General features: G+C 39.6%; 1 protein-coding gene across 3 annotated transcripts in view; it reads right to left on the bottom strand.

The window, feature by feature from the left end:
- The window catches only part of LOC119914272 (ras-specific guanine nucleotide-releasing factor RalGPS1-like), a 110,507-nt gene extending 90,860 nt beyond the window's left edge, over positions 1 to 19,647 (bottom strand). The window contains exons 1-2 of one of the 3 annotated variants that reach the window (XM_038733470.1): positions 19,334 to 19,647; positions 3,717 to 3,856 (exon numbers count right to left, since the gene is read on the bottom strand). In XM_038733470.1, the coding sequence (XP_038589398.1) occupies positions 3,717 to 3,773 (57 nt within the window). In that variant the 5' untranslated portion in view covers positions 3,774 to 3,856; positions 19,334 to 19,647. The remainder of the gene's footprint in view (positions 1 to 3,716; positions 3,857 to 19,333) is intronic. The other 2 variants (XM_038733469.1, XM_038733468.1) reach the window with 2 other exon arrangements.
- Between the last annotated feature and the right edge of the window lie 5,800 nt (positions 19,648 to 25,447).

Below are 25,447 nucleotides of genomic sequence, written 5' to 3'. Positions count from 1 at the left end.
CGCTACCACTAAGGGCGCTAAAGATGGTGGTTGCTGCCACACGGACCACTGGTCGCTACCACTAAGGGCTCTAAAGATAGTGGTTGCTGCCACACGGACCACTGGTCGCTACCACTAAGGGCGCTAAAGATGGTGGTTGCTGCCACACGGACCACTGGTCGCTACCACTAAGGGCGCTAAAGATAGTGGTTGCTGCCACACGGACCACTGGTCGCTACCACTAAGGGCGCTAAAGATGGTGGTTGCTGCCACACGGACCACTGGTCGCTACCACTAAGGGCGCTAAAGATAGTGGTTGCTGCCACACGGACCACTGGTCGCTACCACTAAGGGCGCTAAAGATAGTGGTTGCTGCCACACGGACCACTGGTCGCTACCACTAAGGGCGCTAAAGATGGTGGTTGCTGCCACACGGACCACTGGTCGCTACCACTAAGGGCGCTAAAGATAGTGGTTGCTGCCACACGGACCACTGGTCGCTACCACTAAGGGCGCTAAAGATAGTGGTCTGTGTGGCACATTGACTGTATATAAAAAAGGTGTGGCAGCAACCCTAAGACTATGGAGCCTCCCGTCATGCCCTCCTTCCTGGTTAGCTAGGTCTTCTTCATACTTTGGTGTTTATTAACTGAACAGTAACGGCAATCATGTGCTTGAATAAAATACTATATTAATTTTCAGGCCATTAAAGCTTGTTTATAAAAGTTTGATAACTTCACAATTTATAAATTTTGTAGTCGACATTTTAGTAGATATAATACTAGGTGTTATAAATGTTTGTCTTTCTTATAAACTTAGTTAGCCATTTATCTTTTCAAAGTATTATTTAAGATTTCAAAAAGCCTCCATTTTTTATGTTGCATAGGGTATCTTTCCTTAAATAATGACATTTGTTCCTCCAAATGAAATTAAATAAGATCTTATCTAATTCTTTGTGTATTTCAGTAGGTATTTCCAGTGATAAGGATACATAGATCTGGATCCCTCATCCACCACATTTTGGAACCTTTTCATTATTTGTTTAATCATAGGCCTGAAGTTTAGGTTATTGCAGAGTTTTTCATTCTTATCACCATTGGGGTGGTGGTGGCGCATAGATAAGTTGCCTTTGGTGTGGGAGACCTGGTTTCAATTACCACTGTGAGACACCATTGTGTCCCTGAGCAAGACACTTAACCCCTAGTTACTCCAGAGGCGTGCGACCTCTGACATATATAGCAATTCGCTTTGGATAAAAGCTTCAGCTAAATTAATAAATGTAAATCACACCCAGGTATGTAACTGGGTTCTTCACAGGATACCATTAACTTCTTCACAGTTCTTAAGTGGTAGTGTAATAAACAGATTTGTTCAAGGTCATTCTTAAGCCTGAGACTCCTCAACACATCTAATTGCTTTAATCCATTCCTCTCTATTAGACAAAATAAATTTATCATCTGCCAGTTGAGATAATTTAAAATTATCTAAGGTCACTTAAGGCCGACTTTGGAATCACAGACTGTATTAAAACTTGAAACTAACCTTTTCTTAATGTCACAATCGTGGTCACAATTTCTGTGACAAGGAACAGAGAGGGGCCTTCCCTCAGAGACTGTGGTAGCGGCCGGTGGTCCGTGTGGCAGCCTAGCAGCAAGGCAGCGACCAGACCACAGGATTGCCTACAAACCCTGCTGAAGAAGATCCGACTCTGGTGGGATTTCCCCGTGATGTAGAATAGCAGGTGTCGGAGGTACAAATACTCCCAGAAACTATTTATGGGCAGATTGTATTCTGTGACCTGCTTTTCAGGTGGCAATGTCAAATTAAGTTAAGGCTCTTAATGAGATTGATTGAAAAGTTATGCATGATACAGTGAGGAAAATAAGTATTTGAACATCCTGCTATTTTGCAAGTTCTCCCACTTAGAAATCATGGAGGGGTCTGAAATTGTCATCGTAGGTGCATGTCCACTGTGAGAGACATAATCTAAAAAAAAAAATCCAGAAATCACAATGTATGATTTTTTAACTATTTATTTGTATGATACAGCTGCAAATAAGTATTTGAACACCTGTCTATCAGCTAGAATTCTGACTCTCAAAGACCTGTTAGTCTGCCTTCAAAATGTCCACCTCCACTCCATTTATTATCCTAAATTAGATGCACCTGTTTGAGGTCGTTAGCTGCATAAAGACACCTGTCCACCCCATACAATCAGTAAGAATCCAACTACTAACATGGCCAAGACCAAAGAGCTGTCCAAAGACACTAGAGACAAAATTGTACACCTCCACAAGGCTGGAAAGGGCTACGGGGAAATTGCCAAGCAGCTTGGTGAAAAAAGGTCCACTGTTGGAGCAATCATTAGAAAATGGAAGAAGCTAAACATGACTGTCAATCTCCCTCGGACTGGGGCTCCATGCAAGATCTCACCTCGTAGGGTCTCAATGATCCTAGGAAAGGTGAGAAATCAGCCCAGAACTACACGGGAGGAGCTGGTCAATGACCTGAAAAGAGCTGGGACCACCGTTTCCAAGGTTACTGTTGGTAATACACTAAGACGTCATGGTTTGAAATCACGCATGGCACGGAAGGTTCCCCTACTTAAACCAGCACATGTAAGGGCCCGTCTTCAGTTTGCCAATGACCATTTGGATGATCCAGAGGAGTCATGGGAGAAAGTCATGTGGTCAGATGAGACCAAAATAGAACTTTTTGGTCATAATTCCACTAACCGTGTTTGGAGGAAGAAGAATGATGAGTACCATCCCAAGAACAGCATCCCTACTGTGAAGATGGGGGTGGTAGCATCATGCTTTGGGGGTGTTTTTCTGCACATGGGACAGGGCGACTGCACTGTATTAAGGAGAGGATGACCGGGGCCATGTATTGCCAGATTTTGGGGAACAACCTCCTTCCCTCAGTTAGAGCATTGAAGATGGGTCGAGGCTGGGTCTTCCAACATGACAATGACCCGAAGCACACAGCCAGGATAACCAAGGAGTGGCTCTGTAAGAAGCATATCAAGGTTCTGCCGTGGCTTAGCCAGCCTCCAGACCTAAACCCAATAGAGAATCTTTGGAGGGAGCTCAAACTCCGTGTTTCTCAGCGACAGCCCAGAAACCTGACTGATCTAGAGAGGATCTGTGTGGAGGAGTGGGCCAAAATCCCTCCTGCAGTGTGTGCAAACCTGGTGAAAAACTACAGGAAACGTTTGACCTCTGTAATTGCAAACAAAGGCTACTGTACCAAATATTAACATTGATTTTCTCAGGTGTTCAAATACTCATTTGCAGCTGTATCATACAAATAAAGTTAAAAAATCATACATTGTGATTTCTGGATTTTTTTTTTTTATAGATTATGTCTCTCACAGTGGACATGCACCTACGATGACAATTTCAGACCCCTCCATGATTTCTAAGTGGGAGAACTTGCAAAATAGCAGGGGTGTTCAAATACTTATTTTCCTCACTGTATGTGCAGATCTGCTGCTTTACAAAGTAGCAGTAACATTTATAGTAAAAAGTAGTAGTTGAAGTTTCCATTTACATGAACTATTAAACAATGCTGATATTATATTCACATTAAACCTGCAAGTGAGGATCCTCAAACTTTAGATGCACAAAAAAAAACAACTTTGCTCATCTTTGCAGATTATAACAAACAAATTCTTCAGCTGAGGCCCAACATAACTACAAATTACAGCAATGAACACCGCAGGAGCTTGTTCTTACCTCTGAGGTGACGGAATTGATGCTGGTGCCATCCGAGAGCCCGTTCCTGCGATACATGCTCACAGAGGAACTGGTGGGATGCACAGGTCAGGGCGACAGAGGCCTTTAGCTGGGGGGCACACATAACCTCTCATCCATGCCTGGAGACAGAGGACACAACAAGTCTTTAACCTCTTTAACCAGAACTTGTTTTTTCATTAAATTTTCCCTTAATTAGCATTAAGGTTAGAAAAACATGTTCTCCACACTGTATGATACCATAAAACTTGAAATATAGGCGGGGTGTGTTCATAATAGCCCGAGCTATTAAATGAAGTTTTACTGTCTTTACAGTATATGGTAACAGTTTCTTCTCTGCTTGTATTAGTACTTCAATTTTATTCTTATGCCGAGTAAATTATTTAGACACAAGATTTGTTTTGTGGCTGCACCATTACATCAACTAGAAATATTCTAGATATACGCCTTATGAAACATTGGGATCTTGACTCCTTTGGTCAAATGCAACTGCAATTCATTTTATTTTTTATAAGCCTTCCAACAGTGCAAAATGATGACTATTGCAGTTTGATAAAGTATCTGACAAATCCAGTTTGGCCAAAATCAATTGCCTGTTGCCAGCAGGCTTTTGAACTAAAATTTCTAATCGATAACTCCATTTTTCAGAAACCACACCCATTTCCCTAAACTCTACACACAAATCCCTTCATTTCTCTTCATTTCAAGAGTCATAACTGATAACACACCAATCAGAACCGTCAATAGACAGATAAAAAGGGCCTGAGTTTGTTCATTCAGTTTTGGAACAACGGAGGTCAAGATGGGATAGGAGGAAGATGAGGAGGTGGAGAAGGAGGAGGACAGGGGTGTAGAGAGGAGGTGGAGGACAAGAATCTCTGGCCTGTCCCAGAGCAAAGACAGGACGCGGGGGCAGAATAATTTGTTGTTTGGTGTGTTGTACTGTATAGTACACACTAAGGAATAAAATATGTGCAAATGTACATTTGTTTTTTTGTTGTGTTTATCGTGTGAAAAGGTTTTTGAGGGGGAGAACTACAAGCCACATTATTTCTAACCAGTTTTTGTAGTATTGCTTTGAATTTATCTCACCAGTGTTTAAGACTGTGTTGTGTGTGTTTGTGTGTTTGTGTGCGTTTGAGGGCAAAGTTCGGTTTTTCAGCAAGATTGAATGGTTTTGAGTGGAGAGCTTCATTTTGACCTGAAAATAGGATGTTTGGGGAATTGCGTGAGAGGCTGTGGATTTGTGTTTAGAGTTGAGAAAAAGAGGTATAATTTCAAGAAATGTGTCTAAGCAATTGAGACAAAAAACTGTAATTGACTACACAGTTTAGTAGTAACAATGAGTCTACTGAAATTTAGAAAACCCATGTCTTAACAAAAATGTTGAACCATAGCAAAAAAAATCATCAGCTCCTTGGCACAAAACAAAGTCAAATGTCATGGCAGTGTTGCTAGCAGTTATCAACAGTGGTGTAGTTGTAACTGCAGAAGTGGGGAGCACATTTAATTACCTACCTCCGATAGAAATAACCTCTACTTAATTTCTTAACTAACTTCTAACTTGAAGCAGCAATTTGTGTTTGACTAGTAATTACTGTGTTCCATTAGAAAAACCTATAAGGCCCACTTACATCCAGAGTCAGTTCATCCCACATACAAACTGATAACATTATTGCAGAAAGTAACTGGCAAATCCAGCCATAGTGCAATGAAAATGAAGGCCTTAGTATTTGGCAACAGTTCGGTTTTACCATTCAACTCTTTTTTTATTATCATTTTTGTTGGCAATTATAAGCCTTTATTAGACAGAAGAGATGAAAGAAAACTACATGCACCAGCTGGTTTCATGATCGGCATCTTAAAAAGGGAACTCCACCATTTTACACATCAAAGCGTGTTTCCAGGTGTTGGGGGGTGCTGCTGCATGTGAAAAAAACTTGTAAAAAGCCTTTTGTGTCTCCAGAGGGAGCGGTGTGATAAATGGCCTCACGTGATGCACTTGAGTCGTGTCGGTTGGGTTGAAGACTACAAGTTTGAAAATGAAAGAATTCTATTGTTGCTTGGAGCCTGAAGCCTCAAAGAGAGATGAACAGCCGGGTACAGAACAGACTATGTGGAATAAAAATGACACTCTGATTCTGTTGAATCGATTTTATTTTTTTTCCCCTCAACTGTCCATCTGAGTATGACAATGTTGGGAGAGTATGTGACATTTTTGTTTGTTTGTTTCACTCATTTCATTCATCCACTCATCTATTTCCATCCTACGGAGGAAACTAATTTCAGCCACTTGTATCCACAATCTCATTCCTTCGGTCACTACCACAAACTCGAGACCATTGATGAGAACATGAAAACTGAAAGCCTTTCAGCTCAGCTCCACAATGGTCCAGTACAACGCCACATTACTGCTGATTCCACATAAATCCACCTGTAAATCTACTATACACTCTATTTTAGCCTCGCTGGTGAACAAGACCCCAAGATACCTGAACACCTTCACACGGTCTGATGAAGCCAATCACCTGCAAAGAGCAGAGAAGCAATTCAGAGGTACCCAAACCGGACTCTCTCCTCCCCCCGGCTGTGATTTGAGATCCTATCCATGTGTGTTTGTCATAATGGAAATATGCATACATACACTGATGCAAATCATTTTTTTCACAAGGACTACACATCTGTTTAGCAATTTAGACAGGCTCAGATATTCTGTAGCATTGAACTACTGTAACAAAAGACTGTTTGTTATGCTGCTTATCATCTCTGCCTCATATGCCAAGGTTCTGTACACTGACTGTTGGAAGTACTAAGATGCCCTCTATTGTGCAACTGAAAGGCTGCATGTGTGGCACCCTGGGTATATCAGTAGCTAAGGTTAGTTCTAGAACTGTATTACTTTAGATTGCTACCATAGCCTCTCAATTTTGTCTTGTTTATTCAGTGCTTGAAGTGGGAAAAAAATAGGTGCCATTGAACTCTTAATTTCTGCACCAATTTATGGTGAAAATGTCTTTATTCATATGAAGGGAAACAAAATTAAAAGGTGGCAGGTGACAATTCAAAATATTATGGAATATAATGCAGTAATCAGCAGCTTGTTGTTTTAGCTTAAGTTACTTTTTTGGACAATGCACATTTGTTTCTGCTATACATGTTTCATTTGTTACTTAACATTTATTTTTGTAAGGGGGCACAGAGGGGTCTCTGGTAAACGTAGTGGGTAAAAAGCTTAGACCAGCAATTTTGTCAAAAAATATTTCAGAAAGTTTTCATATAAAATTATAGATGGCACAACACAGTCTGATTTGCCTCTGGCAAGATACAAAAATTTATATGTTCGAAAGCAGTTCTTGGTGCTAGATATTTGCTATTTTCTATGACCATTACATCATGCATACTAGCATTGTGGGTAGGTTTTTACTCTAAAAAGCTGGATTTTAAAGGTATAATGTGCACAATTAATCAAAAATTTATAGAAATCGCAATATGGCCAAGTGCACTTAACAGAGTCTTTGAAAATGTAATTCAGAGTACAATTTAAATTGTGACACATATCATCATTCCCACTAATCGTGAATCAGAAGGCAAATCATAATTTCTGTCAAAATGATCTATATGATTTTTTTTTTTAACCACATCGTGTAGCCCAATTAATGTATAATCAATTCATCAATAATCCATTTATGCCACAACACAGTCAATTCAGAAAATGGGTTTCCAAATACATACTTAACATAGTATAACATAGCAGCAAAAACCAGTATTACCAGCCTCTTGCATGCAGATATTTCATAGCCAGAAAACAAACACATAAGGAAAGAGGAGTTCCCTCAAATGTGACCATTAGATGGCAGTAGACACATATATTCATCTTCCAGCCACAGCAGAAGACCTACACTGTGTCCAGCTCCATACTACACCCTTGATTCTAAGCGTGTTTCATTCTTATTATAGTGTGCTCACACGGGAATGGAGCCATAAGTAAGTATACTCAAAGCCATACAGCTGCTCACAGCTGGACGAGGCTGAAACTAATATATAGATATAGATATTGGTCAAACGGCTCTAGGAACACATTAGAATACTTAGAGCAATTAAATCCTTGAAAAAACATTTTGATTTAAACAACAGTAACAACATATTTCTACAGTAATCACCAACTCTAGTTTGGTCAAAAGAAATCCTTAATTCACAGAGCTAGATGAGAAAAGCAGCAGCAGTTATATCGCTCTCCTCAAAGCCAACAGTTTCACAGCGACGGACTCACATGCAAAAGCCTGCGCGAGTGGCCAGACCAGCTACCAAAACACAGGACAGCTTTGACAGCTTGTATAACAACACACATGGTGGGAACGTGACGCCATTACTCCAATATATCTTTACATAGCAAATAGTTGCTGTTGTATTAATGTTCAGAATCTCATATACATGACCTTTAAAAACACTTGACTTTTGATGGACACCGTTTTCCCACAATGCAATGAAAGAGGAAATAAAAATTAAAAAAAAACTTATTTGGGGATGGTGGTGAAACAGTTCCTGAAAAAATGAAATAAATAAATGTAAAAAAGTAAGAGGGAAACATCTACACATATTGTTCCTCTGACAGTGACTATGTGTTGGACTGGGAAATGCCAAAACATGGGTCCCTCTCAATCCACTGACAGCAATATTTGGAGCCACTAAAATATGAATGAAACCCCTCACGCATGACCTTTGTGTTTCTGACTGCCAGAGGATCCTTCTTAAGTGGAAAGAAAATGCCACCCACCTATACTCATTGGATGAGGGATCTAATGCAGTTTTTGCAGTTAGCAAAGGTTGGGTTCACACTGACTAATACTTTTTATAAAGCCTGGCAGTCATTCACCACCCATGTCAAGAATTTGCAAGCTGGATGACACACTGAGTGGTCTTGTCAGGATAAGAAAGTAAAAATGTAAATGACGACTACAATATATCTACAAATAGTGATTCATAAAAGTGGTGAGTGTCCTGGCAACGAACTACCAGAGTTTTAACATTTATCAAGTACCTGCCCCAAACCTGGACTGGTTCTGTACTTTCTGGTCCACCTCAGTTACGGGCTGGGCCATGATTTTAAATGTTGAGAACAGTATCACTACATGAGCAACAAGTCAGCCAATCACAATGCATGGTAGATACTGTAGGTGCTGCATTTTGGCCAAATGTTAGCTAGCTTCCCCTGAATTTACAGTAAGACAAATTCTGCTGTCCCACTGTACCTGCTGTAGTCCACGTTAAAAAGATATTTCTATCACCATCATTTATTACAAAACATTTATCTGTTTCTTTGACACTTCTTTCAAAAGTGTTGTCTGCATCATCCAGCACCCTCACACTGTCCATAATTAAGCCACTGAACAAACACTTTTTAGGGATGTCCCTGAGAGGTTTGCAAAAAGGGGTCAGGACTAAATAATCTCTGTAGCAGCCTGGTAATCAAATTTTAAGGAGCCATCCTGTAGAGTGGGGGATGGAACTGACAAGGGTTACCTGCTACAGCTAACAGCTATAACATGCTCCCTCTAAAGTCTCTATTTGTGGACATCAACTGCTTACAAGTCCATTCCAGCAAAATAAATAAACACATACATCCAAGAATTAGGAGAGATAAAACACTCTCGTAATATCTTATAATTTTGGCATTTTAAAAGAGATACTTTTTACTTTTTAATCCGTCTGCTGCAAGTTCCTTCATGAAATTGATTAAGTTCCTTTATGGAAGTCCAATACTATGTAAATCAGTGAAAGTATTAAAGCATATAAAGTCAAAGTATTCTGCAAGTATGGCATAAGGTTCATTTAAAGTTGTGCATTTAAGGGTCGCAGCATAGTGACAGAGCCTATACATGTAGCCGCTGTAGCTACACCATGGCTGATTATCTATCTGGTGTCGCAGTGTTGATATAAACTGATGAAATCAGACGCTGAACTATAAATCAAATCCTGTGCAGTAAATATCTATGGCGGAACTCCTGATCAAACATAAATCCATCTTTAGTTTACTTTCAGTGTCGGTGTGTCATTGTGTTGATGGCATGATTTTAAATCCCAATAATGAGACACTGGGTAACGCTGAAACTTTAATCATAAATGTGACTTATAAAATGAAAATGATTAGATACAGTAGTACAAAGTAATAATTCTAATTCACATAGTGAGATACTGAAGAGGTCTAAAGAATTTCTAATAACATCAAAATGAATTCAAAATGAACGGTACCCTGTGCAGTCTTTGACAACTAGTAGCACTATGAACCAAAAGGTATAGGAAAGGCTCCCTGTTTTTGTTTGCATCTTGTGCATCATTGGTGACATGACACACAGTCCTGCAGCTGGTTATTCCACTGATTGATTAAGTATTCCACTTAGACCTCTGAAGCTAGCAGGGCAGCAAGACTGTTCCTGAAGAATACTGTTACATGATAAAACTGACGATTAAATATGTGGAATAAGTACGTAATTTAAAAAAAAAAACAAATCATAAACAGCAGTGATACTAAACTCCAGGAGAACAGCAGGGGAGAGGGGCAGGAGAATCATAAAGGTCTGCAAGTGTGGGATGCATATTTTATCATTTATCAGAATCAGATTATTTATTGTTTATAATATTACACAGTGTTGTCTTAGCAACCTAATTGGTTATCATGGGCGTCTATGCAGTACTTCATCTCTCTTCATTTTCTCAGTAAAAAGTTTGGCAATTTTAACAATTTTTCAAACATGACAAAAATGTTGTCTTCTGCACTTCTTCTCCCCAGCCATGCCGGATATGTGTCAAGCTATAAGACAACTCCTAAACCTAGGTACGTATACCAAACTGTAGATGCAATTATTAAGTCAGTCAAATTCTAATATGACAACTACAAGTCAGTCTTTACATTGAATGAAACTTGTTTGGACAAATTAACTGAGAGCATTGTTTTAATTGTATTAATTGTGCCCAAAAGCGACTGGTCTAACAAAGGCTTTGCTCCGTGCGGTTGCCTAGCTGTATGAGAACTTTATCCAAAGGGTCAATCACAGTAGGTAGCTAGCTGACTGTAGCGGCACTGTAGCAACTGTAGCTTTAAATTGTAGCTGCATTTTCATTTACTTCTATAATTCCTATATAATACTTAAGTTAAATCAGAATTATACCCCAGAAAAAACACTTTACACATTAATTCCAGTTGGGTGTTGATTGTAGATTTGGTAATACTTTTGATTAAGATATTATTGTACTGAGGAAATTAGTTGTTAAGATCCAAAGACACAGGAACATCACTAAAAAGATGTCAAAGTTTTTATTTTTTTTTATGGAATTGATCAACAAATGTAAGACAGTAATATTACGCCATGTTCAGACAGACTGAAAACAGAAAAAAATCACTTCAATGAGTCCACCGTGCTGGCAATAACGCAGATGGCTCCGTCAAAACAACACCGTATTTGTTTTTGGTTTTTAAGTTGGTTGGCTGCAACGTAATGTCTTTTGGCAAGATGCTGCATTGGCCAATGAAAAACATTTGTCAATTACTGTACATGCATGCCCACTGCTCAGGTGTGTTTCTATTACATTAGTAAAGTGTAATGCATAAGAGCTTATAGTTTGCATGTGGTTATGTGCAGAATGAAGAGCAGTGCAGAATCTTAAAAGGCAGCTAACTACGACGCCACAAACTACTTAATGAATGTTAATCACATTATTCAACATGGTATCCTCATCCTCTGATTTTGGCTTGGGATTTTGTACTTCAGTCCCGGTTAGAGTAAAGAGTCGAGATCCAGAACTCTGGGAATTCAGAAATGTGCAAAATATACTTCTCCTTGATTCTTTTGAGTAAAACTTAACGTCCACCTCATTTCACTGCCAGAATCCCTTTAGACAGACCTGTGTTTACGGTCAAATTTAAATTTTGATTAACTTAGACCGCAAAACCTGGCAGAAAATCAAGTCTTTTATGTTGCTTGTGTATCTGCCTGAGCCACACATTACTTACATACGCTACTGCTAATCTGGTACTTATCACAACACAGGATTTTCAAAGATATAAAACCCTTCCTCATAGTTTTATAACTGGACCATAAAAGCCCCTTCTGTTTTTTTTGTTTACACTGTAAACACTATAAAGAATATTACATCAGTAGACAAAATAGATTAGATAAACACTTTGAATTGGAAAGGCTCTTTTAAACCTTTTGCTATTGAAAGAGTGATGACACCGTTTTGAATCACATTCTAGCACACTAATACTATCTCTGTGCATCCCAGCCACACTATTATTAAGTGTACTTCTGTTTATTCTCTTTAAAATAATTGTAACTCAATTATTTGCTCAACCCCTCAGCCTGTTTTAATTTCCATTTAACTCTTTTAACCCTGATTGTACACTGCACCTTTTATTATATTTTAATGTTTATTTTTTCAATTTCCCTGTGTTGCTTTTAAACTTTTTTATATTTCCCGGTTGCTTTTATGTTTTATGTAAAACACTTTGAATTAACTTGTTGTTGAAATGTGCTATACAAATAAACTTGCCTTGCCTTACATGTAAGAGTTCCTAGGAGATTCCAAATCATTCTGGATGCTGTGGGTGGCTCAACCACTCATGTTTAGAAGAGTGAAGGAATTTCTTCCACAGAAAGCTCAGAAGTAAACCAATTATAAGTAACAAGCCCTCAGACAACTCCAGCTTTTTCTTCTGTTGGAGTGCAGCATTTAGTCCAGCACATTAAACTCCCTTTCTTTTTTCTCTGTGTACATTGTAACAACACCCCTCAACACATGAGGAACAATATAGCCGTGTGCAACCTTGGATGGAAGCTATGATTAAATTGCACACAACATAAATCAGTCAGATTACTAAGTTTATAACTTGCATGTATTTCATGCAATTCCATCACTGAATCCTTTTATGGCAATGTAGTACAGATGAAGATTAGGACACTGTATAAAAAAAAATTAGTTAGGGTTTCTGTCCTACAGTTGGTTCCGATCACAACAAATGTGCTGCTCTGCCTGGAGCTGGAAGTGGATAAGTGCTGCCTGACACATGGATGAGTGAAACAACAGATGGTGCTTCCCACTTGTTCCCCGGGCAGATATTTACACTTTTCTTAGGATGCCATGGTGACAATGTCTTTTTTTGCACGATAATAACATCAATTCAGGTTTCCCAAGAGTCCGTGTAACTTTTCTTAGTTTAATTCTCTAATTCAGAAATGAAAATAGTCAATCAGGTTTACAACTCAGATCAAAATATTTACCTTGTTTTTTTTTTACCCCTTTTCCAAACAGAGATGTTCAGTCAACTGTCCAACACTATAGGCCAAGCACTGTAAAGAATGTCTGCTAAAAATAATATTCAGACTTTAATTAAATTTGTTCTTTGTGTTTCTAATGGTTCTGAGGACTGCCTCAATTTCACAAAATCAAAAATCACAAAAACCTTTTTACTCTATTATTATACATTTGGGTTACTAGAAACAGTAATTCAGTATGTTTTTTTTCCCTTTTCAATCTACAAAACACTCAATATTACTAGCACTGCAAGTGATTATTTGTCATGAATAATATATGAGAAAGGGCAAATCACAAGCCACCAGAGTCCCAGATTTTGCCTTCCAGCTGTTTTTTTGTGTGTTAATTTTGACAGTTAAAAATCCAAACTTGACTTTATAATGACATGAAAATCGACAGAAGTTAACATCACTAAAATGTCTTTAACCTACTAAACTTGATAAATTAAAAACAATTAAAGTGTTTTGAAAATTAACTGTTAATTTTCTTTATGAAACTGCTTTGTTGCAATTTAACACCTACAGTGACTAAACCTCTTTGACACATTTTGGAATTATTTAATTTCATAATCCACACAGACTTTGTCATACACGTGTGACGTGTGTCGTGTGTCAGGGACCACCCGTGTCTTTTCACCAAGTTTATTTTTCTTTCTCTGGTACACTTAGTGATGTGTAATCTCCCGGCAGCTGTTAAAATCAAACAAACTTCCACAGGTCATATGTTAGGAACTTATTAACTGTATCTATAATGCATGATCACAGCCTCCAGTGTCTCTTTGAGCTTTTGGTGTTGCAATAGGTGGATTTCTCCTGTCCACAAATGATACTTCGGTTGTGCTTACACGCACATGTCTCACAAGTATTTGATGTGGATCAGAGACATCCAAATGATATCCCATCGGTTAATAAGATCAGTGTTGAAGCTGATCTGGGGCAGCGTTCACAAAAGCATTCACAGGTTAAAAAGTAGCTCCTATATTTGGCCTATTTAGGAGAAACTCAGAAATAAGGTCTGTGTCAATTCTAACTTTAGGACTTGTAAGTTTTTGGTCTAAGAGAGAGAGTCTTTTCGCTGTAAAAGTGGCTCCTTAGTCTGATAGAAGAACGAGGCAGTACACTGTCACGCCAATGTTTTGGAGTTCAAAAACAAAAATACATTTTATAAGTATATTTTGATGGAGGTAAATTAATTTCCAACAAGTCAAAACAATCCAAATAACACCGGCAATGATGGTTTGCAAAACTGGGAGTCTAGGGAAAAAAAAAAAAAAAAAGTTTGTAGCATTGATCAACTAAAAAAACAAAAGTAATTCTAACTCAAAAGAATTTAAACTGATTACATTCTATTTTATTTATATAGCGCCAAATCACAACAACAGTTATCTACCAGTGCTTTTCATAAAAGAGCAGGTCTAGATCGTACTCTATGATGTTATTTACAGAAGCCCAACAGTTCCCATCAATCACTTACTCAATTTGTAAGTTAAACAAACATTCTTGATTAAGTAGTTTTTACTATTTTGTTGTCACAGTACAAATAAAAAGTATAGCTAACTTAAATATTTCTATCTAGCATAAAATCTTTAAATATTCTCAGTAAGGAATTGTTCACTTTGTTTACTTTGACTTTAAGTTTAATGAAGCTGTACAGTATGGAGGACCGAGTCTGCCACAATCAAAAATGAATACAAAAATAAATGTAGGGGATAATTAAATTATATAATTAAACATATCTCTCAATTTGCATCTGTATACCTTATTTATTTACACCTAAATTTGGAGTGCACACGAATTCGAGCCTTTATGGTAAATGCAGGGAAACATGGCAGAGCAAGCTTTATTCATTCATTCGTCATTTTCTCACTTTACAAAGACAAGTTTTGCAGTATGAGAGTCCTACCTGAAGATAGGCTTGAAAGTCTACACTGTACGCGATATGAGCACCACATACAATATAATTTATTAAATTGCGTCGGACTTAGTTAACTTAGTGTGAGGATACCCACGTGACAACATGTGGTTTTCAAAATAAGGTGTTAATACAACGTATATACAGTGTGATATAAAGATTAATTGGATGAAGTATAAAACATGTTACACATGCCTATTAAAAGTTAAAAGAAAATAAAAACGTTGGGGAAATCGCCACTCATGACACGACACAAAAACTATCTACATGAAATAAATCTATATATGGTGCACCAACACAAAAGTAAAACTTTTTCATGCAAAGAAGTAATTAGGATTACATCCAGGTCCCCTTTAAGCACACCAGGTTTTTATTAGAGATGCGCCAAATGTTCAGCCACTGAAATTAATCAGCCAAAAATAGAAAAAATAACATAAAATCAAGTCAAGTCAAAACACCAAAGAAATTTTACCAAACAACTAATTACATTGACATTTCGGCACTGTGGAAGCATTTTAAAGTGTCAGAGAATTATCCAAAAATCAATGTTTGCAGACACTGTTCTGCTGAATTGTCTCCCAGCACATCCACTCCATCTGTGGCTGACTTCTTTGAAAAGGCACCAAACAGTCTGACCCGCTTTGAGTGTTTCTGTCAATCGTTCATGAAAAGGTGATTAAGCTAACCACACCTAAATTTGGAGTGCACACATATTCCAGCCTTTATGGTAAATCCACTGAAACGGCCCAGAGCAAGCAGACAGGCAGGTCAGCGACTTTCTGTCAGTTTCTCTCCTTACAAAGACGAGTGTTGCAGTTTGAGAGTCCTACATGAAGAGAGGCTGTGAAGTCTTCATGTTACGCCGTATGAGCACCACATACAACGTTATTTATCAAACTGGGTCGGACTTGATGAATTTAGCACGAGGATACACATGTGACAACGTACGGTTTTCAAAATAAGGTGTCTATACAGGATGGAAATAAGATTAATTGGATTATATTCACAGAAAGTATAAAACATATTACATGTGTCCATTAAAAGTAAACGGACCCTCTCGGGCCTCAGACCCCCCAACCGTAGTCTCTCCAAATCCTGATGGAAACACTGAGTAAAAAGCACATTTTGATTATTTAATTTACGCAATGGTAAAAAAAAATTAATTGGCAAAATAAATGTGAAAAACCTTGTTCGGTATTCGGCAAGTTTTTCCATTATATTCGGTTTCGGCCAAGAATTTTAATTTCTGTGCATCCCTAGTTTTTATTAAAATTTTCTTTCTCCATCACTGCATAGTTGGATTGGGGTTGAAAACGTACTGTAGAGGTAAATGATACTAAGATGTGGTTACTTCAGATGTATCTCTAGACACACACACACACACACACACACACGAAGAAGAAACATCTCTCGCAATCTGTAATACATGTAAGGTCAAAATAAGCCATGTGTCCACTCAGGTATATTAATGGTCACCACTGTAGAGAAACAGAGTAAACAGAGAGAGAAGTTGTTACACTAAAATAAGGTGGGGAATTAAGTAGAATCAAAAGGGTGAGATAAGAAATAACTTAATAGAAATAGTTCAATGTTTTCTTCCAAATAAAATATACAGTATACTGTATCCCATAGAATTCTTTAAAGCATTTATTACCAAAATAATAGAACCTATTACCTGCACAATTAATCGAAATATCATCAAAATCACAATATGGCCAAGTGCAATATCCAAATCACTGTATGTCTATGCTCCATGTGGCATGCATCCAGAAGTCATATCAGTGGTCCGCCACGTGGGCGAGTCTTTTTCTCCCCTTTCTGGTACCTTAGAAATCGGGGGGGAATGGGACCCATGCTGAACTGCGCGTTCTTAACGGCATTATTGTGTGGGAGTCTTTCTGCATTCTGACGGTCAAACAACTGATGGAGTGCATCCATTCCCCGTGCTGGATGCACTCCAGTTGTTTGACCGTTAGACCTGACCAATGCATACATCTACGTCCCCATTCTGCCGTGCCTCAGAAAGTACCTGCGCTTTGCAATGGGGGCACAAAGCTAAGAATACTGTGCTGCTCAGAGAGAAAGGCCGGAGAATCCTGTCATACAGTGATGATTGAATAATTGTCATTCCATACAGGCAGGAGGTTGAAGCCCACACAGCTCTGGTCATCCAGCATTCTACAGTGCTTTTCAGGGACTGCCCACAGGAGGACATCTGTCTGGCCATCTGCTGACCCCCACTTCAACTTTTGTGCAGTCATATATCTCAGAGACATGTCTGCTGTTTCTTTGGCCCATTCAATGCTTGGTGCACGGTCTGTGGGGACCTGGTCTGGTGCAGATGTCCCTATAGCAGCCAGCTCTGGTGGCTTTGTTGAAGCCGAGACCCTCAGGCAGGAGGCGCTTGGCTGTGGGACTGGAGTCGCTATTTTATGTCTGGCAGGGTTTGGGCCAGGTTAGGTGTGGCCAAGCTGGGAGTGTCTCCCATCCCTTCGGCCTTCGCCTCAGGTTTTAACCAATAGCGAAGCCCATTAGAGGGACGCCCATTAGAGCACGTACAAAGTAGAAGTAGTAGTTACATGGATATAACTCTGGTTTCAAAGGGAAACTAGCAAAGCATGCACTCTGGCTTTATAGGAGGAGGTTGATGCCCCCTGATGTGCAGTGAGCACAAATATCTCTTTTCTCTCTCAGGTGCTGAGGTGGAGCCTTGAGAGCAGTTACATAATTGCAGCTGTCTCTCAGGCCCAGTGTGTGCCTCTTAAAATTCCAAACAACTGTGGCCAGGCTGACTGCATGAGGCCTGTGGCACCCCGACCCAATCACTTCTTTTTCCAACCCCTTCAAAAGCACACCGGCAACCTAACAGGCAACAAATACTTAGAAAAAAGAAGAGCGAGGAGGCAGACAGAAGAAAACAACAACATACATGCTGTACAATGGTGACACGCAGTCATTGGCAGATTTTGTTTACAAAAAGATGTGGCTTTTCCTGCTTCAGTCAACTTCAAGAGCAGCCTCCCCGTGCTTCTGTTTTTTTGTCCATAACACCAACTACAGAGTTGGAGAACAACAGCAAGAAGAAAGGTGGTGATCACTGTCATGGACAGCACACACACAAAGTTGCATTAATGGTGTAATTTGTCCCACCCTAACAGGTCCAACAAAAAACTAATAGGAGAATTAGATATCAAATCGATCACCGTTTGTACTGTAATCCAGATAAAAGATGAAAACATCTGAATGAGTGTACCACTGACTCCCTCTACTATCCCTAAATGGAAGTCCTGTGACAGATAATGGAGGAAACACCACAGAAATGTAAGTTCGATCTGCCTTCATATATTATTTTGGTTATACACATAAATCTTCCCTTAATTTTCCTCATACTAACTTTTCATGTCGTGTTTAGATAAAATCACAGTACAAACAAAACAAAAAAAAAATATTTCGTTTTTTGACTTGTGCTCCAACATGCAGCCATTTTCTAGAAAAAAATCCTACCATCTATTTTATAAAACATGGCCATTATGTTATGAAATATCATGTGTTTTGGCGGGGGGATGTTGTGCATTTACAGCCCAGCCAGTAATGCACCCATCAGTATCCATAGTGATCTCTGGTTCCTGCTTCTAGTGGGAAAGTTTATACCACAGTGTGCCTGTTTATTTATAGCCTACGTTTTTAAATGCAGTTAAAATGTTTAGCAAGCAAAAAGGCCAAACATTCTCTGGTTCCAGCTTTTTAGTGTGAGAATTTGCTTCTTTTCAGTTTTATATCACTGTAAACTGAAATTCTTTGGGGTTTGGACTGCAAAACAAGCAATTTTACAAGACATTTCCTTGGCATCTGGAATATTGGGATGGACATTCTTCTCTACTTTATGATATTTTCTAAATGATTAACTGGTTGATCAAAAAATAATAATGTAGCCTACAGTTTTTTCATAATGAAAATAGCTATTGTTTGCAGCAGTAGGCTATCAGGCCTAGCCAGGTCAAATTTGTAGATAGTCCATTACCGTAATAATACAGCAGTTCATAGAGCATTTGTAAATAATTCCTTGGACAACCATTCAGATGCCTCCGAGCCGGGCCCATACACACATGTACTGACAGGTCAGATTCACGTCAGGTGTCGCAGACAGACACACATCTGAGCACCTGAACAACAAACGTAAACACAGCAGCCATGTCCATGAATCACGGTCAATCTGTCGCATACAGTGTCCTGTCACGACAGCAGCTACGTATGACACGGCGTTTATAGCCCATCTGAATCCCCCAGCCGGGCCTGCTGCTGCTGCTGTGTTCCAGCGCTGCACACAGCCTCATCCCCCGCAAACAGTCCCAGCATGCTAACGCCTCTGTGCTTCCTACCTTTCCGCCAGGCAGAGTCCCTCGCTGCTGCTGTATCAATATAGACGACAATATGAGCTCACATTAAAACGTGTCCAGCCGCGGTGGTTAATTAAACCAAAGCGGTGTTTTCCCAGCAGTGTCCTGCGGGGTTACTCCTCCTTTGAGCCGAACATGAAGCCAAGGTCGTAACGTTTGATCTGCAGGGTCCACAAAGCGTGCGGGATACATTAGACGAAATCATACAATCATGACAGTGACGTGCCAAATTATCTCTAGTCGAAAAAAGAAGGGAAAGTAAAAAAAAAAATACCGACAGCAGGAAGTGACAGGTAGGCGAATTTATCTTGACAGCCAGGTGTATTGCCTAATCATCCACCCGGCTCCACACAGAGCTCCCGCCTCTAACAACAGCAGGCCATTCAGAGAGCGGCTCCGAGCCAGCGTCCGTCCGACGCAGGTGCATCTGATGCGTTCACGAGCTGCTCGTAAATAGATTCATAGGTGTCATTTACACTGGGGACGCTGGGGGCATGTCCCCACCACAGTTTTAAAAGGTTGATTTTGTCCTTACCACTTTTTGAAAGCATTTGTTCAAAATGTTCTGAAAAACAGCTAGCACCAAGAAATGAAAATGCTTTGAGAAAGGTTTATTTGTACATTAAATATAGCAGAAATACATTGTCCAAAGAAAGTAACTTGAGTATAAAAAACAAGCATCTGATTACTGCATTATACAGTATTCTGATATATTTTTATATTTATGAATTATCCCCTGCTAGCTGAATTTTGTGTTTCCCTTTATATAAATAAAGACATTTCCACTGTAAATTGGAGTAGAAAATGTCTCCAGAATGCATCAAAGTAAGCGTTTAATGGTATGTTTCTTAAAAATGCAGTTAAAATCTTCTTGTCTTGTACTCGTGCATCGTCATGTCTCGTGACCCCAAGTGTATCATCACACCCCTAATCTGAGCCCTTATGTCCCCACCACTTTTCAACACAAAGTGACGCCCTTGGATAGATTCAACTTCATTGTCATTATGCAGAGTACAGGAAGAGAGCTAATGAAATCTACCAGAAGTCCAATATTAAAAGCATACAGAGGAGAAGGGGACAGAGTTAGAGAATGGAGAGTGCAAATGCGAGGTTGGATGTACAGGCACAGCATATATGCATTAACAAAGTAGCCTATGCAGAGGATAATTTATACACAGTAGGTCATATATTTGGTTATATCTACAGTATATCTACAGTTATTAAACATTGTAGTGTGTGCAAAACTATGAATAGTGCAAATAACATGTACATTAAAGTACCGTGAGTACTGCAGTATAGGTCAAAAGGTACTATTAGATTGAAGGTGTGGAGTTGAGCAAGCTCAAAGCCTCGGGGAAGAAGCTCTTCCAGAGCCTGCTGGTGTGAGAGAGTAGGCTCCTATAATGCCTGCCGGATGAGGGGGGGGAGTCCAGGGTTAGGGTGGGAGGCATACTTGATGATGTTTCTTGTCCTGCTTAGGCAGCGCTTGTGATAAGTGTTCTCCATGGTGGGAGACTGGGTGCCGGTAAACCCTTGGGCAGTTTACACCACCGGCTGGAGTGCTTTACTGTCTGATGCAGAGCGGTTGCCATACCACACTGAGATGCAGTTTGTGAGTAAGCTCTCACTAGTCCACCAGGATCCTGCCTGTGTAGGAAGTAAAGGTACTGCTGTGCTTTTTTGACTTGAGTGGACAAGTTTAGGGACCAGGTGAGATCATCAAAGATGTGGATGCCAAGGAACTTGAAGCTTGACACACGCTCCACTAATGCAGATGGGGGATGCAAAAGTCCTGCATGCAAAATGTCTCCAAGAGTACAGAAATATTTACAGCTAACATATTACAAGTATCAAAAGCAAACTCATTATGCAGCAGAATGTCATTTTTATGTTATACATATATATATTGTTTTGTATAAAATCTTAATATTCAAAGTACCTTATAACTATGATAAACAAATAAATATTGCTCTTAGATGTATATTTAAGAGCGATATTTATACTTGGAAGCTGCTAATAACTAACTAGTCGCCTTTTCATGTTGCTTCCACCGCTTTGCCTTCCTAAAAAGGACCACAGTGGAAATAACACATCTGGCTTTATTGTGTTTTTATCCTTCTGATGGTTTTTATAGTTGGGGCATCTCTTGCTGGAGGCGCCACTTTTATATTTACAATCAATAAACAAGTTCATTCATTCATTCATTCATTCATTCAAATGTAGTGAACTACAGTAAGAAGTACTCAACTAAAGTATATCTCAATCAGAATCAGAATCAGAAGGAGCTTTATTGCCAAGTAGTGTTTAACACATACGAGGAGTTGATAAGTGATAAGGTGCTACACGTAGACAAACATACAGCTGACATAAATAGATGTAGAAATATATAAATATGGAATAAACAAATGCAAGTTATATAAGAATAATAGAAGAATAGAGAAAAATAATACAACTATTTGCAGAGAAAGAACAATGTGGCAGATATTTACACGTGCATTACTCTGGTTTGTGTTGTGCAGATGTATTGCAATGGATGGAGGATGTTGTGTACATAAATATAGAAATTGACAATATAAAAGAATAAAAATAAAAATAACAATAAAACAACAACGATTAACAATTAACAACATATATGTGCAATGTGCCAGGTTCGTGCATGATATGAAATGAAGTGATATTTACATGTGCAGAGACGATTGTATTATTTGAAATGGGGGAGTGTCAGTGGGGGCCCCGGGCCTTGTTAATGAGGCTAGTTGCAGACGGGAAGAAACTGTTCTTGTGGTGACAGGTTTTCGTCCTGATGGACCGCAACCTCCTGCCAGAGGGGAGAGTCTGAAACAGTTTGTGTCCGGGGAGTCAGCTGCAATCTTTCCTGCTCACCTCAGAGTCCTGGAGGCGTACAGGTCCAAGGAAGATTGCAGCCAATCACCTTCTCTGCAGAGCGAATGATACGCTGCAGCCTGCCCTTGTCCCTGGCAGTGGCAACAGCGTACCAGATGGTGATGGAGGAGGTGAGGATGGACTCAATGATGGCGGTGTAGAAGTGCACCATCATTGTCTTTGGTGGGCTGAACTTCTTCAGCTGCCGCAGGAAGTACATCCTCTGCTGGGCCTTCTTGGTGAGGGAGGTGATGTTCAGCTCCCACTTGAGGTCCTGGGAGATGATGGTGCCCAGGAAGCGGAAGGAGTCCACAGTGGTGACTGGGGAGTCACACAGGATGATGGGGGAGGGTGGGGCTGTGCTCTTTCTAAAGTCCACAACCATCTCCACTGTCTTCAGAGCGTTGAGCTCCAGACTGTTCTGGCTGCACCAGGTCACCAGATGGTCGATCAAGTACAGTACACTGAAAAAAGGGTGGATTATTCAAATTACAAATGCACTTACACAATTAATTGATATTTCTTTAATGAATATATATTACTCTTGGAGAATATGTTTAACGTTGAGGAATGTAAAGTCATCACATTGGGATGAAGGAAAGAGGTTGTGGTCTTGGGAACAGGCTGAACAACAGCCATTTTCTCTCTTTTGTCAGAGGATTTGTCATGGACCTCCAAACCTTTCAACACAGTGAAGGTAATTAAAAGTTATCAAATCAGTCAAATTTAGAAATGGTATCTTAAGATAAATAATTTTTACCAAAGTGTTATCCAATTAATCTGCCGTTAAAAACTCAACCTAGGTAAAAGATAAGTAGAGTCAGTCTATTTAGAAAATTTAGAATTCCACTTTAGGTAATAGCAATAGAGAGTGGCAATTAAAATTCTACAAAATTTTCAAATGTTAAAGGTGTGGACTAAGTGATTCTAATCCAAAACACGTCTTTAGTCAATTTCAGCGAATATCTCCTGGATTTGCTGTCCATTCTGTGTGTGCGCTGAAAAAAATCCAGTGTTTGTACCCCAGCCCTGGCTCGCACCCCGCCACACAACACAATTCCAGCCGTTCCATCCATGATGTGTGTGTCAGTAATGTTAAATGACTCACTCACAGACGTGTTCAGCTTAGTTTCTAGTTTACCAAGACATGCTGTCGTTGTGATGTTAGCTATAGCAGCAGGAGAGCTGGGTGTAACGCTGTGCTGGCTCTGGGACCATCTCGTCCGTCCTCATGGTAGTGATGTATATTATTCATATTTGATCATTTTATTTAATTTTTATTTGCATTTTAAGGGGGTTGAATAATCCCTTGAATGGACCAGCATAGATTTACATTGGTGGGAAATACCAATAATAAATCACACAGTCTGGCTTGACTATGCAACAGCGCAACCAGAGCACTGTGTCGCAGGCAAGGAAATGCTCAGGTGTGAGAGAGCATCTGGCATGACATTCCTAGACCCAGGACAATAGGTTGGCATGAACTTTAGGAGACCAAAAAACAAGGCCCAGAGGTCTTGATGGGAGTCAGTCCAATCTATGAAGCGAATATCTCCACTCCGCCAGGGCCAGCAAAGAGCTCCCTATTGCCAACATCATAGTTAAGCAGGTATTAAGATGACAAGAGTGTCGACAAGGTAAACAAAAATTTTAAGGTTGAGAAAGTCTCTGAGTACATTAATAATCAGAGCCTGAAACACAGCGGGGACATTGGTCAAAAGGCATAACTAAGTACTCAAAATGGCCCACTAGCATGTTGAAGGCCATCTATCACTCATTCAGGTCTAATTTGGAAAAATGGTGATGCCATGAAGAGGTTTGAAGGCAGAGTTAATTAATATAAGGGGATACTTGTTTTTGATGGTGAATTTGTTTAAGCCTTGGTAGTGAATAGAGTCACATGGAGCGGCTTTCTTTTCCACAAAACAGAAAACCAGCTGAGAGGAAGAAGCTTGGATCATTTAACCAGGTGTGCCAAAGAATCAGGGGAAGTAATTAGGTGGGATTGAATCTCCTCTCTATTGTTACTAAAAACAACCAGGGACACATCAGCATCGGAGTCAACATGAGTGAGGAGAGGAAGATTAAGCTGGTTGAAACAGAGCTTGAAGCTGCATTCATACTGAGATGTTTGACTCACCAATACCCCACTCTTATTGATGAGTCTTGTATTTTGGCCGAGCATGACAGGAGACTAGGAGATGACCACAGTACAGGCACTAAGCCGGGGAGATGAGGGCTCAACCTGAGTTCCTCACCAGAAGGTCCAAGTTACAGTGTGTCAGCCTCTCAAGAGCAAGAAAGTGAAGCCGGTTTGCGCTAAGTTAGCTAACATCTCCCCTTCAGACTGTGCTGCTGAGCAAGGAAGCTTCTACAGGAGGTTAAGTAACGTCTTCAGCTGTTATGTAACTTAACATTAGCTCAGTTTATAGAGAGTAACTGGTAGCTACTTGTCCAATGTTGAGAACATCAGGTACAAACTTAGACTAAACTGGTGCAGCCTACAGCTCTGTCCTGTACAGACTGGTTCATCCTAAATTATTTTTCAGTTTACAGTTGGACAGAAAAGTGGTTATTGGGAAAAGAAAGGAGGGAGCTGAGGTGACTGGAGGAGCTGAGGTTAGTAAAACAAAGTAGTGATGCAAACTAGTCCTTATAAGCTGATGAGGAGATGTTTCTTTTTGGACTTTAATGTGCAAATAAAATGCACCTCAGAAGAGAGGAGGTTTCTCATGTTGCCTATTTCTTTTAATATTAATGTCTACAGATAAATGTCAGAAGCTGTAAAATGAAGACACAAAAGGCCACATGAACAATCATGTCTATAATGATTCCTGAGGTCATATTAACAGGGTTTTAGGGGTTGATGCCTAAAACATGCTGTGCCATCACTGTAAAATCACTGTGGAGCAAAAGAACCAAATTACTTTCTCCAGATCTAAAGGTTGTAGTTCCTCCCCAGTAGACTGATCTTTGGCTGTTGTTTATTATCTGCTCCAGCTTTTCCAACTAATAATTCAGAGATATGGTGAAAATAATGGCCCAAGATGATGTGAAATTACTTATTTTTTATTGGAAAACCGCCAAGCACCCCCAACCCCCGACCATGACTACTACGACCACCACCACCACCAAAACATTCATCTAAAGCTCACATAAAACTATGGGAAAACACTGAAATTTTACCGGGTGAAGTTAGTTTAATATTCATCA

This window comes from Micropterus salmoides, unplaced genomic scaffold (genome assembly GCF_014851395.1).
Source record: "Micropterus salmoides isolate LMB-PRFRI ecotype aquatic unplaced genomic scaffold, ASM1485139v1 Ms_hic_scaffold_20, whole genome shotgun sequence".
NCBI lineage: Eukaryota > Metazoa > Chordata > Actinopteri > Centrarchiformes > Centrarchidae > Micropterus > Micropterus salmoides.
This window is presented reverse-complemented; position numbering and strand designations above follow the sequence as displayed.